General features: G+C 34.9%; 1 protein-coding gene across 1 annotated transcript in view; it reads left to right on the top strand.

Moving 5' to 3' along the window:
* MAP3K2 (mitogen-activated protein kinase kinase kinase 2) overlaps positions 1-13929 on the top strand; it is a 56659-nt gene that overhangs the window by 30709 nt on the left and 12021 nt on the right. Inside the window, exons 14-17 of the mRNA XM_063288831.1 lie at positions 263-394; positions 1047-1176; positions 8906-9083; positions 12069-13471. Of these exons, the coding sequence (XP_063144901.1) occupies positions 263-394; positions 1047-1176; positions 8906-9083; positions 12069-12294 (666 nt within the window). The 3' untranslated portion in view covers positions 12295-13471. The remainder of the gene's footprint in view (positions 1-262; positions 395-1046; positions 1177-8905; positions 9084-12068; positions 13472-13929) is intronic.

Genomic DNA, 13929 nt, shown 5'->3' with positions numbered 1-13929 from the left:
TTGATATTGTTTAAAGAGATTTGTGGAAGCTGTTTCTCTAGATCATAGTTTTCAGATAAGTGACAATTTATCTTTTTGTATTTTTTTTTCCAAACTGAAGTGTTAATTTCATTATGAAAACAGTGAAGCAGCTAAAATGGTTTGTAGTGGTTGGTAATAATAATAATGATTTTAAAATTCTTCAGAATTTAAAGTTGAATAAAGTATTTTTGGTATGATTTAGTGCTAAAAATTTGCTCTGATTCTGATATGTTACTTTTAGGAAGTAAATGCCCTTGAATGTGAGATTCAGCTTCTGAAAAATCTGCTACATGAAAGAATTGTTCAGTATTATGGCTGCTTAAGGGACCATCCTGAAGGAACGCTTTCTATATTCATGGAATATATGCCAGGGGTAAGCCATAGATCCACAGGTAGACAGTAAATTTCTGAAGTGAAATCAAGTCTGCAAATGGAGTGATTTATAAGATACTGTGTACCACCAATCTGGAAAGAATGCTTTTGCACTTAGTTCCTATAAATATCTTCTCCTGTTTACACTAGCATCCACAGATCAGTGTCTCCTCTGAAACCCCATGAAGTGTTTTCCTATCTGCATTCTGCTATTTACATGTCTATTGTCTAACAAGATGCATATTTAATTCTTGAATTTTATTCCCATAGATGTGTGAAGGTCCATTATTAAATACTTCTGTCTTAGTGAAAATAAGCTGGGCTGATAGTCGGATATTAAGGCACATCTGAGGTTTAAAAGAAATTAGCCTGACCAAGCAAAGCAAATAGTTTAAAGTTATTAGAGTTTAACTATTATTCTTTTTTACTGTTATGCACCAGTTTGGTTTATAAGTTTCCTTGAGATGAAGTTGCACATCTGGTGGGCTGGATATAGGGCTAGTGTAAGTTAAGGTGAGAGGGAGGTAGATTTCTGAGAACTGCATTTGCAGATTCAAACAATGTTTTAAGTGCTGTAGTTTTTATATAGTAGACTTCAGAAAACTTCCATTAAGACATCTTACTATAGCATGTTGTTCTTTCTTTGACTGTAGGGCTCAATTAAAGACCAGTTGAAGGCATATGGTGCTCTCACAGAGAATGTGACTCGGAAGTATACCCGCCAGATCCTGGAAGGAGTTCACTATTTGCACAGTAACATGATTGTACATAGAGATATTAAAGGTACTGAAGGGGACATTGCTATAAGTCTGCTTGATGAATAGTAAATATTTCTCCCTAAATCTGTGAAGAGTTGGTTTGGTGTGTTTTTTTTTCCCCTGGTATACTACTGAATATAGCATTTTATTGAAGACCTTTCCTGCACTTTTCTACAACTGTTAATAGATAGATGTTTCAAGTGAGTGTGGTAGAAAAAATTGTTTTAATAAAATATAACATATGTATTAGTTGGTTAGAAAGCCTTTATCATGTTAGATTAAACAATATTAAATTATTACTGGATATTCTAGCTGTTCACTTTGCGAAACTTGAAATGGTAATATTTATAGTGCTGTACAAATCTAAAAATAATCTTCCAGAATTTCTGGTGGTTAACAGAACCAAAATAACAAGCATACATAACCATAATTAAAACACCCACCATAAGTAGTAATAAATGTTTCATTAGATGCTGAAAAACTTCTGATGTGGTACAAAGTAACTTCTTGGAGCATAGTATGAGAAAACATGGGTTTCCTTTCATTTTATTTCTTGGATAAGCATGGAGAGGCTGTGGGGGTAGGGCTGGGGAACTTTGTCCAGCTTTGGGTGGAGTGCAAGTTGCAACCGTACCTGGAATGGGAAGATCTTGTAACAGTGACTCATGCCCTTATTATTACCATCTGAGTGGACTAATGCAATGTACACTACTTGGGACTGCCTTTGGAAGCTTTCATTAGACCAGAATACAGTGGTCCAATTACATGTGAATATGAGCGTGTGATACCAGTTTCCTGCAGTGGCTGCCTCCTGTGGTGAATAAAGAGCATGGCCTTGAAAGACAGAGGGAAGATCTGCTTCCAAGGCAACGATCAGATAAATGAAACTTCAGCCCAAGCCAATAAAATAGTTCATGAAAGCATCTCAGACAGCACCCCCCCCCCCATGAAGATAGGGAGGAAAGGAAACACATCTATACTTGCAAGATTATGTTATTGTAGCTGTTCTAAAAAAAAGTAGCTTTAGGCCTACTCAGTGTCTGTTGCTTAGTTTCATCCACCTTATAGGGCTGAAACTACCTTCTGTGTGCAATTCACAGTACAGATTTTGACCCTAAAGCTCTACACAGCCTGGTGCTGAGGTATTTAGCACCAGTTGGGGATGGAGGCACAGAGAAGTTGTTTCTCTGTCACATGTTGGTACTTTGGAACCCTTTTCCCAAGAAATTCAAGCCACCCTATTTTTTTATTTTTAGTGATTTTTAAAAAAAACTGCTATTTAAGAAGGTATTTGAAGTTAGAAAGGACCATCTTTTTCTTTGTTTGCTGATGTTGGAAGATTCATTTTTTCTTATATTATGATTTTAATTTTTGACCAATTGTACCATGGATGTTTTATTGCAAATTACTGATTATAGACTTCCAGTAGGGATTGATGATGGATTAGATGTCTCCAAAGGAGTGGGGATAACATTGTGGCTGAGGGTGCCGGCCGGAGGGCAGACGGTGGCTGGCAAAACCTCTCTGGATCAAGGAGAGATTGTGAGATAAGCCCATCTGTACTCCGGACAGCTGCTTCTTGGGAGTGAGATGCAGGAACGAAAGTTTTTGCAGTTGGCTTCTGAATCAGGCTTCTGAGAGTCACAGGATTTCATCTTTGCTCACAATTGCAGTGTAGCCTATATGGACATTAAATCTATCCATCCTCACTTCTTAGCCGCTTTTGAATTTAATTAATCTACAGATAAAGAGAGTTTTCCTTTGCATTAAGATAAAGACCCCTCTTGGCGAGTGTAAGTTTTTTCTTGGATTACAAAAATAAAAAACAGACTCTTAAGATTTAAAGATTCAAGAATTTTTGGCAAAAAGCTTAACCAGCAGATGAGCTCAGAAAGTTAAAATGGACAAAGGGGAAAGTAACATTTTTTATTTTTACTATTTTTACTTTTTGGGTAAAAGTGCTTGAATTAAACTAGACAGACAGACCTGACCTTTGTGGGAATGTTTTCTGTTTACATCTAAAGTGTGCAAGTAATTGGTAGATTTTACAAAACAAAAGGTAATATGAGCCAGGTCTGATGCTTTGTTGCTATGGAGATGTGGAATGGGAAGTGGTTTGAAACTGTGGAATGTGTTAAAGGTATAGAAAGATAAAAGAGGAAAAAAGGGGGTTGTTTTTTAACTCCCTCTGCTGGAGTTACTTTCACTTTTGGACTATAATATTAAAATGGCAACAAGGAGAAAAGCCTCAAGAATGGAAGGAAGGAGGGGTTCATTAGAGCAACCTGCAGAGAAGGGAATGCCACAAGATTTGCTTCAGAAAATATGTAGTAAGTTAGAATCTTTGGAAAATAAGTTGACAGCTTTTGAAAAAAATGGATAAAAATTTGCAAAGATGAGATAAGAGGTGAAAGAAGAAGGAAAGTGGAAAGTTCTGTAAAACAAGTGTCTGGAGAAGTAAAACAGATTAATGAGGAAGTGGAAATTTTAGAGACCAGGACAGAAGTTATGGATAGAGATTCTGAAAGAGAATTGGATAACTTGGCCCTATTGGAATTAAGTGAGAAGGGATTCTGCTTGAGATGTAGAGCGATTCCTGTGATGTCCGATGAAAATATTAGAGAAAGGATTATTAAAGCTTTAGAAAACTTTTTGGATTGGGAGAAGGAAGATGTTGAGGCAGAGATTAATAAGGTTTATAGAATAAATTCCAGATTTGCCAGAACAAGAAATGTCCCCCTTCCTGTTAGGAAGAAAACAAGAGATCAACTGGCAGGTGTGATTTTTTTTTTAACTTTCAAACAGCAGAGATTTCAACTGAATTCTGTTCAGAAGGTGAGAGAGTTTTTAGAAAGATTTAAGGATGATTTGGAAGAGATTCAAATGGAGGTGTCAGGAGAGACACAAAAACCATAACTGACACAACAGGAAGCTGAAAAGAAAGATAATGAATTAGGTGCTACAGGTATTGACTTTTTAAAGTTTTTGGCTTGATCATGGATTATAAATGTTCAACATGGAATATAAATGGAGCAAATGCTCATCAAAAGAGAAAAAATTCATTATTTGAAAAAATTAAAACAAGATGTTATTTGCCTACAAGAGACTCACATCAGAAGAAAGGATACAAAATACTTGATTTATAAAACTTTGGGTGAAGAACCTATGGTGCTGGGAATTTATGCCCCAAATGAGGATTAAGGGATGTTTTACAAAAGACTTACAGAGAAGCTAATAGATTTTTCCTATGAAAATTGGTATTGGATGGGGGACTGGAATGGAGTGATCTTCCCACAACTGGATAGAATGTGTGAGAAAAATATTAAAATTACTCAAGGTAAATTACCAAAAGTTTTTTTTTTGTTGTTGTTGATCTGATGGACAATTTGAGATTGGTTGATATATGGAGACAGAAAAATGGTAATGCAAGAGAATTTACATACTTTTCAGAAAGACATAGATCTTTCTCACAGATAGATATGATATGGATCTCAAAGGACTTGGCCACTAAGGTTTCCAAAGTAGAGATATTACAACGACTTTTTCAGATCATAATCTTGTGAGTTTAGTTTATAAAAGAGAGCCTAGTCCTTTTAGATGGAGATTAAATGATACATTGTTACAGAAAGAAGGAATAGTGGAGGATTGTAAAAAGAAATTAAAATAATTTTTTGAAATTATTCTAAATAAAGGCACTGACTTAAGAATGGTTTGGGATGCAAGTAAAGCTTTTATTAGAGGTCACTGATGAAACAATACTGAACTTAAGAAGAGGCAATAGAAAATGCAAAATTTTCTGGATGAGATAAGAAGAGGAGTTAAAGAAATTCCTAGGAAAGATAAATATCTCACAACAAATTAAGCTCTTACAGCAGCAGTTATCTATGTTAACAATAAAAGAAATGGAAATAAAAATGAACTATGTAAAGCAAAAAAAACCCTGGGAAACGATAGGCATATAAATTGCGAAAACAAGGAGAAAAGAAAATGATATTGAAACTTCAAGAGGGAGATACTGTATTAATGGGTAATGTGCCTATGCAAAAAGCATTTCGTCAGTATTATTCCAATTTGTATAAAGGACAGGACATTTCTTTGGAGAAAATAGATGAATACCTTAAAAAACAAAATTTACCGAGGATTGCAGAGGAATAAAGACAAATTCTGAATGGACCTATAACGGTAAAGACAGTTTTGGAAGCTACAAAACAGATAAAACCAGGAAAGGTGCCTGGACCAGATGGATTATCGGGCTTGTACTATAAATGTTTTGAAGATGAGCTTTTACAACCTCTACAAAATATGATGAACTCTATCTTAAAGGGAGCTAAGATGCCAGAGACATGGAAAGACAGTTAAAATAGCATTAATACCTAAAGAGGGACAAGATTTGACTTTTAACAAGAAATTATAGACCAATATTTATTGAATAATGACATAAGTTGTTTACAACGATTTTAGCGGAAAGATTTAAAATAATCTTACAATAACTTATTCATGAGTACCAATGTGGGTTTTTACCAAAAAGACAGCTAAAAGACAATATTAGAACTGTTTTAGACATATTAGAATATTGGAACAACATTATGAAAAACAAGCCGCATTGATCTTTTTAGATGCAGAGAAGGCCTTTGACAATTTGAACTGGACTTTCCTGTTGAAAGTTTTGGAAGATACGAATTTTGGAGAGAATTTCATAAAATGGGGAAAATCGCGGATGACTTGGTGTTGGTTTTGGAAGATCCTTTAAAGGGAATTGAAATATTAATGGGCAAATTAAAAGAATTTGGTGCGATAGCAGGTTTTAAGGTTAATAAGCAGAAGACAAGGTAATAAAATATATGAAAATACAACATCAAACAGAATTGATGAATAAAACAGGTTTTAAAATTGAGAAGAAAGAAAAATATTTCATTATCACTTTGACAAATATGAATTATATTTTATTTCAAAATAATTATGTTAAGACATGGAATGAAATTAAAAAAGATACGTTGGGATGGGAGAAAATACAATTGTCACTGTTGGGAAGAATCTCTGATTAAGATGAATGTCTTACCTAGAATGTTATTTTTGTTTTAGACAATACCTGTTTTGACAACTGATGCATCATTTAAACAATGGTAGAAGGATATATCTAAATTTGTATGAGAAGGGGAAAAGCCACAAGTTAAATATAAGGTGTTACAAGATGCAAAAGAAAGAGGAGGACTAGGTTTACCTGATTTGAAATTGTACTTTGCTACTTGTTGGTTAGTTTGGATGAAAGAGTAGGTGTTTCTGAGAAATAAAAGGCTTTCGGAGTTAGAAGGACATGATCTGAGATTTGGATGGCATGGATATTAGTGGTATGATGAAGCTAAGGTTCATGTAGATTTTAAAAATCATTATGTTAGACATGCCATATTGACAATATGGAATGGATACAAATCCAGGTTGTGTCCGAAAACACCTCTGTGGTTCTCAGCACAAGAAGCATTTTATAAAGAAATGATAAATAAACATAAGTGGTTAACTTACCGTGAGATGTTAGAATTTTTTAAGGGGAATGTAAAATAAAGTCAAGAGAAGATTTAATACCAGAGGGATACACTTGTCAATGGTTCTCTTATATACAATTGTTAGAAAGGTTTAAAGTAGATAAAAGAATGCATGGTTTTGAAAACTGTAAGACTGAATTTGAAATAGAATTGTGTACAAATGATGAGCATGTAATTGCCAAAATGTATAAAGTTTTATTGAAATATTAAACAGAAGAAGTGAAAGAATGCATGATAAAATGGGTGAAAAATTTTGGTTACAATATACAAATGGAACAGTGGGTAAATACGTGATTGAAAGGACTGAAACTTACATTATGTTATAATCTTAAAGAGAATTTCTATAAAATTATGTATCGTCAGTATAGATCACCAGAGTTGTTTAGAATGTACAAAGGTACTTCAAATTTATATTGGAAGTCTAAACAACATGAAGGGACATTTTATCATCTTTGGTGGACGTGTAAAAAAGCCAGAAAATGTTGGATACAAATACATACATAGAATGCAGAAGATTTTAAACCTTAACATACAATTGAAACTGGAAGCTTTCATTTGGGACTGATTGACAAACAGCTGGAAAAAAGTCATGGAACTTTGTTTTTATATATGACAACTGCAATGAGATTATTATATGCACAACAGTGGAAAGACTTGGCATAACCCAATGGAGGAAAGGTTGGTGAAGATGATGGAATTTGCAGACTTTTTGCGTGAAACAGGAAAAAATGAATTTATGACTTGTGGTTTTGATGATTAGAAAAAAATAGATAATAGAAAAAAGCAAGTTTGTTTTTGTAACTGTAAAGTAAGAGCTGTAACTATACTAGATGTAAAGGAAATTGGAAGCAACTTCTCTGTTTCTTTCTATTTTTTCTTTTTGCACTTCTGATGTTTTCTTTGTTCTGTTTCTTTTTTCTTTTTACTTCGTATTCTTGTTAGTTTTTATCTTCTGTTTAAAATTCTTAATAAAAAGTATATACAAAACAAATTACTGATTATAACCTATTGAGATTCAACTGATGGCCTGAGCTAAAGTTAAATAACCAGGAGTCAGTGCAGGGCCAAAGCATACAGTAGGTGTAATATGCTCATGTCGGTGCCATGAAACTGCATCTTTATGTACAATTGGTACATTGTGAACCAATAGAAGCTTTTGAATGGTTTTCAAAGGCAACCCCATGTAGACCACATTACAGTATTACAGATAAATGGTAATGTGGGTATGAGTCACTGTTGCAGGTCCTTTTGCTTCAGGTAGGGCTGCAACTGGGAGACCAGGCAAAACTAGGCGAAGTTTGTTTATTTATGAAGAGCTTTGGATCCACTGCACTTGAATTGTAAAAAAATTATAATGTATTCGTTGATAGACTCTAGTATTTGAGGTGTCAAAGTTTGGTATGAAGAAATATGTGTGCTTTCAGATTTTGAATTGGCTCTTTATCAACTTAATGGAAAGATTGTCCAGTAAGATTCTTTGTGGTGGTGGTTTAGTTTGTTGTTTAAAAACTGAGCTGTAATTTTATTAAATATATATATATAATTTTACAGGGTTTTTTCAACTGTGGTTTGTTAGTGGGTTTTTTTTTTTTTTTAGTTTTATGAGGTTTTTAAGGTATTTTGTGTTCTGTTCCTTATTTATTGCTTTTTCCATTTTCTTTGATTTTCTTTTTCAAGCAATAGCATCAGTTTTAAAAAAACATTTGAACCATCTCCAATACTCTGGGAGCAGGTCATTCTATACCATTAATCATAATGACAAAAAATTATTTCTTCATCTTATTCATCCTGATTCCTTTCCAGTGGTTGAAGTATTTACCATAGGAACCCAGAAAGAACATACAGAGTAGACAAACTGTTATCAATGTATAACCCAGAATCTGGAAGAAAATGATGTATTTTGGAAATGGATTGTCTAAGATCAGTAAATGCAGAACCTTCCCTTACAGTTTTACTTGGAATTGTACTGACTTTGAAGCTCCCTTCTTCAGCCTGTTTGCAACTGTGTATGAATCTCCAAGACAACAACTGAACCATTCAGTTTGTTTACAGTATTCTGTACACCCACTGGATTACAGTATCCATTAAACAACAAAATACACTTATTTCCTATATGATTCTACTGGCCTCATGTGATTACACAGCAATAGCTGTTATTAATCCAGAGTAGGGACAATTTACTGTCACTTCATCATTTGTCTGTATTTCTTTCAGGAGCAAATATTCTCCGTGACTCTGCAGGCAATGTTAAGTTGGGTGATTTTGGTGCCAGCAAGCGGCTTCAAACAATTTGCCTATCTGGTACGGGAATGAAGTCTGCCACAGGAACTCCCTACTGGATGAGTCCAGAAGTGATTAGTGGGGAAGGATATGGGAGAAAAGCGGATATTTGGTAGGTCTTATTCTAATGAAAGACAGCTGCACAGAGTTGTTTCATGTTTGTCAATTCATGCAATTTAAGAGACTTCATTGATACAGTTTGTTTGGAAAGTTAGGTTAAAACATTACAAAGCAAAACAATGTTACTAGCCAAATTTGTTCAGCTTCATGAAACAGCTGTGATTAGGATTGTATGCTAAACAAAGAATTGAATTTGGACTTGCTTTGTCTTGGCACCTGATCCTTAGCAAATTTCATTCTTTTTGTTGACTAGAAAAACCACAGATGTAAATTTGTACTATTCAAGAAAATGAGAATGACATTTTAGGCACAATAGACATTTCTATTGTCCAGTTATAGAGAAATATGAACACTTTTAGAGCTAAGTTCATTGTTTTAAAAAAGAAAAAAAATCCAGTAGGTAAAGTTGAGAAGGTTTTTTGAAAAAAAAACCTAAATTATATTTGCATGTTTGGTTGCCACTTATGTAGGAAGAAAACTTGTCAAATGTCAGACAAATGTGTGTGAATATGCAAAGGCATTTTCATGGGTTCTGAGACAAATATATTTTAATTTGTTTGCTTGATTTAGAGATTGTCCTTAAAAAATCATGTTTATTTGTGGCAAGTAATTTCATTTTAAGATGATCTCTAAAATTTTCCAATAATTTTCTCTGGCCAGAATAATTAAATGAATTGCAGTGTGAGTTTAGTGCTTTTTGTCCTCATTTGGTGTAGGTGGACTTGGGAACTTGTGACTGTACTGTTGTGCTGAATTGCAACTCCCAACTTTCCTCTTTAATTTTCATGCTGACTAGGGCTGCTGGAAGTTCAGCAACTTCTAGAAGGTTGCAGGGTCATAAGCCTATGTGTTAACATGGAAACTTATTGTAATGCATTATTAGTGGAGAACTACTGAGAAACTATTCCTCAGTTCTGTTTCTCTCCTTCCTTCTTTATCTTTTTTTACCATTTTATAGCACGATACACATCAGGTTTAGGTAAACCTGAATGTAAGCTGTACCACTCCATACTGCAGGTGGGAACTCAGATGATTGAAGGTTCTTCCTTGCAAAAAATTCCCACGAAATAGAAAACTAATATTTATTTTATTTTATTAAATTTATGTCACCGCCCATCTCCCCCAACAGGGGACTCTGGGCGGTTTACAATAAAATAATGATAAAAACATATCCACCTAAGTTATAGTTAAAAATATTAATAGGAAAATAAATATAAAATCCAAGTGGAGATGGAACCACAATCAATAAGGGGCGCTATGGCGCCAGCTGCCCCCAGGTAGAAGTATCACTCTCCCCATCCCAAGCAAGGTGACAGAACCAGGTCTTCAATTTCTTCTGGAAGTCTGGGAGCAAGGAGACCCGTCTCAGCTCTGGGGGCAAGATATTCCAAAGGGTGGGCACCACTGCAGAGAAGTCTCGCCTCCTGGACTCCTAGATGAAATTCCTTTGCTGATGGGGTCCATAGCGTGCCCTTCCTGCCTGACTGGGTGGGGCGGGTCGATGTTATGGGGATGAAATGGTCATCCGTCTCATCCAGACAAACATTAGAAACCATCTAGCCCATATAATATATGAAGCCCAGAGAGCATGACAGCCGTCTTTACATTTCTTTAGTATGGGAGGTAGTTATATTCCAGCAACATACTTAAGAGGAAGGTAAATTATTTAATTAAATCTTAAATTATTTAAGAGGAAGGTCGTCCCCCAGCTGTTATATGGGGCACAACTCTACAACCCCAAATATTTTTGCCCTGGAACAAATTGAAATTAATTCTTGCACACTATTTTGGGAGCCCCTCGGTATACCCACAATGCTGCATTAAGATTAGTCCTGGAACTGCCCAGGGTGGTAACAATGGAGATTTGGTTAGTGAAAATTACATACTACCTCAGATTGAAATATCAACAGTCTGGCTTTATCCCTGATTCTCCATGTCAAACCCTCAAGTGGTATACATGAAGTAGAGCAGAAGTATAGGTCTACACTCTTAACTACTATTGGACTTTTGAGGCAAGGAAAATTGTTAAACTGTGCCTCTAGGACATTGCCATCCAGACTGATAAAGGACTTATAAAAAAGTCATTAATCATTGGCAATTTAGGGCATCTATCTATCTATCTATCTATCTATCTATCTATCTATCTATCTATCTATCTATCTATCTATCAAATTTAGCTACCGCCCATCTCCCCCAAAAGAGGGACTCTGGGCGGTTTACACTAGGATGTAGAAAAAATAGGACAATGTGGCTTTCAAACAAATATCAGTGTATTACTAAGAATTTATTTAGACATAAAAATGATTTTGCTATGATTCCATAGCAGGATATTTATAAGTTCTTATTACCTTGCAGTGATTACCTTTTCTACTATGAATTCTGAAGGAGCTGCTATTTTTATGGTGTGTGTTCAGTAGTAAAATTATATTTGAGTCATTGGAGCTTTAGAGGAAACTCAAACAAAGTGGAGTGGCCACTATTTAAACTGGGTGCAGCTTTCTCTGATTTTTAAAAAATGATACTAAATTGTTACAACTTGAAAATGAGTAATTCACCTGGCTGAAATACAGAACAATTGTGCTAGTATAAGGTTGGATCTGTTTGGTGAGTGGAATTCTGCTCCTAAGAATATTTCAATGCAGTGTGAAGCAGAGAATTTTCAAAAATTGCTGCTTATTTCTGTGTTCCAGTTTTGTTTATTCCTGCAGTTCTGAAGCAAGGTGATGAAAGCTCTGGGCATTGCCATGAAAACGATAAATTGGTTGAATCACCTCACTTTTGTTTTCCCTGCCCCCTTCTTCCAGTAGAAACATTCAGCTTGATAGCATTGAAAGAGCAAGTCTGGCTCCATCCAAATGAAATCTTAGATAAGTTTATATAGAGATGTAAAAACTTTTCTTTTGGTGGGAGAACACATTATGTTTTGATTATCTTTTCTACTTGATTTTAACTTGCTTTTCATTCTTATTTGTTGCAGGAGTGTAGGTTGCACAGTTGTTGAAATGCTCACTGAGAAGCCACCCTGGGCAGAATTTGAAGCAATGGCTGCCATCTTTAAAATTGCCACACAGCCAACCAATCCCCAGCTGCCACCTCACGTCTCAGACCATGGTCGGGATTTTCTAAAGCGGATATTTACTGAGGCTAAGTTGCGACCATCTGCAGATGAACTGCTGAGACATACATTTGCACATTATCACTGATGGCCTGCCTCAATCCCTCTCACCTACTGCATTTTTACTGCACTTTTTTTTATACAGAGTTGAAAAAAGACAAGGGAGAAGTTATTTCTCTTGATCCTTTCTTTCATATAAAATTGTTAAGATCTCTGCATATTTAGAATGCAGACTTTTTCCCATTTAGAATCTCCTTTGTTTCAGTGATGTACTGATGTGGTTTGCATAAAGCACTTTAGTACATATTCATTCCTTATTTAAGGGGGTAAAGAACTTCTTTGGACCATCAGGAATCGTGTGTAAGGTTCTCCCCACCCCTACTCCCTGGCAAGTACTGCTAATTAACTCCCAAAGCAGGGAAGGTATATCTGTCACTAGCAGATAACAGAAAAACAGTGATCCAGTGGTTGCAGTGTATAAATAGATAACAAAGAACTCTAAATTATATTTCAGTTTTGAAATAAGTTTCATCTGTGATTCTGGAAACTCATTTAGAAGCTAGAATCTCAGGTTGCTGAGCAAAATACATTTTGGAAAATAAACCATCATATTACCACAACTTAAACCAAATAAGTGTTTTCTGCTTTGAAGATAAGAGGCCTGTTGTCTAATAGTGCTAGTGCATTAATGTTGTACATCCAGAATCATAGATAAACAGATTACTGTAGTATCAGACTTCTCTAAAATTAAAAGATGTCCACATATCATGCAACAAACTGATTTTCAGGGTTGGAGACCAGAGTTGATCTGTGAGGAGTCTCTAATGGCTAGGATGAAGATTATTTCATTCTTCATAATTCCCTGTTCCAGATTCTTTCTTCTGTCCCAACTAATCTCCTGACTCCCTAAAATATTTTATAAGATCCAGCTTTTTTTTTTTCTACTGTGAGCTTCATCGTAAAGCACTTACGGTAGAATGGGTAGTAGTGTCAAAAATATAGTTAGTCCTTCTGTTCCTGCTAAACTGAATTCTGTGTCTGAGATGCATATTTATTTATTACTCAAACCTCGTTTGCATAATCTGACTAACTTGCATCATGTTGACCATGTAGAATTTAACTTTGTGGGTTGCAGATGCCTTATTAATATGCATTGGAAAAGCAAACTTGGTAGAATAAGATCTGGAAACTCCCAAGTGTATCTATATCATATAATTCAGTTACAGCTGAAGAAGGAGAAGGAATAATAACGAAAGAAGAATGAGGTACTTTTTCTGTCCCAATTTTTAAAAAATTTATTTAGAAGTTATACTTTTGATTTAAATAATAAAAATGAAATAATCAGATTTGGGATTATTACCCCAATTGTTTCATTCCACATTTGGACATCTTAATACAATAGAATTACAATATACGAGAAACTATAGAATGGGAATGGGAAAGCCACTTCCATTTTCTAGAAGTGTTGCTAAACATTACCATTGTTTCCTAGGCTTTCTGCAAAATATCCAAAGCAAGTCAAATTATACTGAAGATAAATAGATACTGTGATGATGCTATTAAAACCTGACTAACAATTATATATACAGTAGTATAAAGTTGTATGTGTGACTTATGATTCATACTTACGTAATGCTCCCAAACGCCATAATCATGAATTGGTAACCTGAGTTTACAGTCCGTATTTATTGTTAAAGTAAGTTCAGATAGTTAAAGCCTGTAC

Source organism: Candoia aspera, chromosome 1, assembly GCF_035149785.1.
Source record: "Candoia aspera isolate rCanAsp1 chromosome 1, rCanAsp1.hap2, whole genome shotgun sequence".
NCBI lineage: Eukaryota > Metazoa > Chordata > Lepidosauria > Squamata > Boidae > Candoia > Candoia aspera.
The sequence above is the reverse complement of the archived record's forward strand: the minus strand, read 5'-3'. Positions and strand labels throughout refer to the sequence as shown.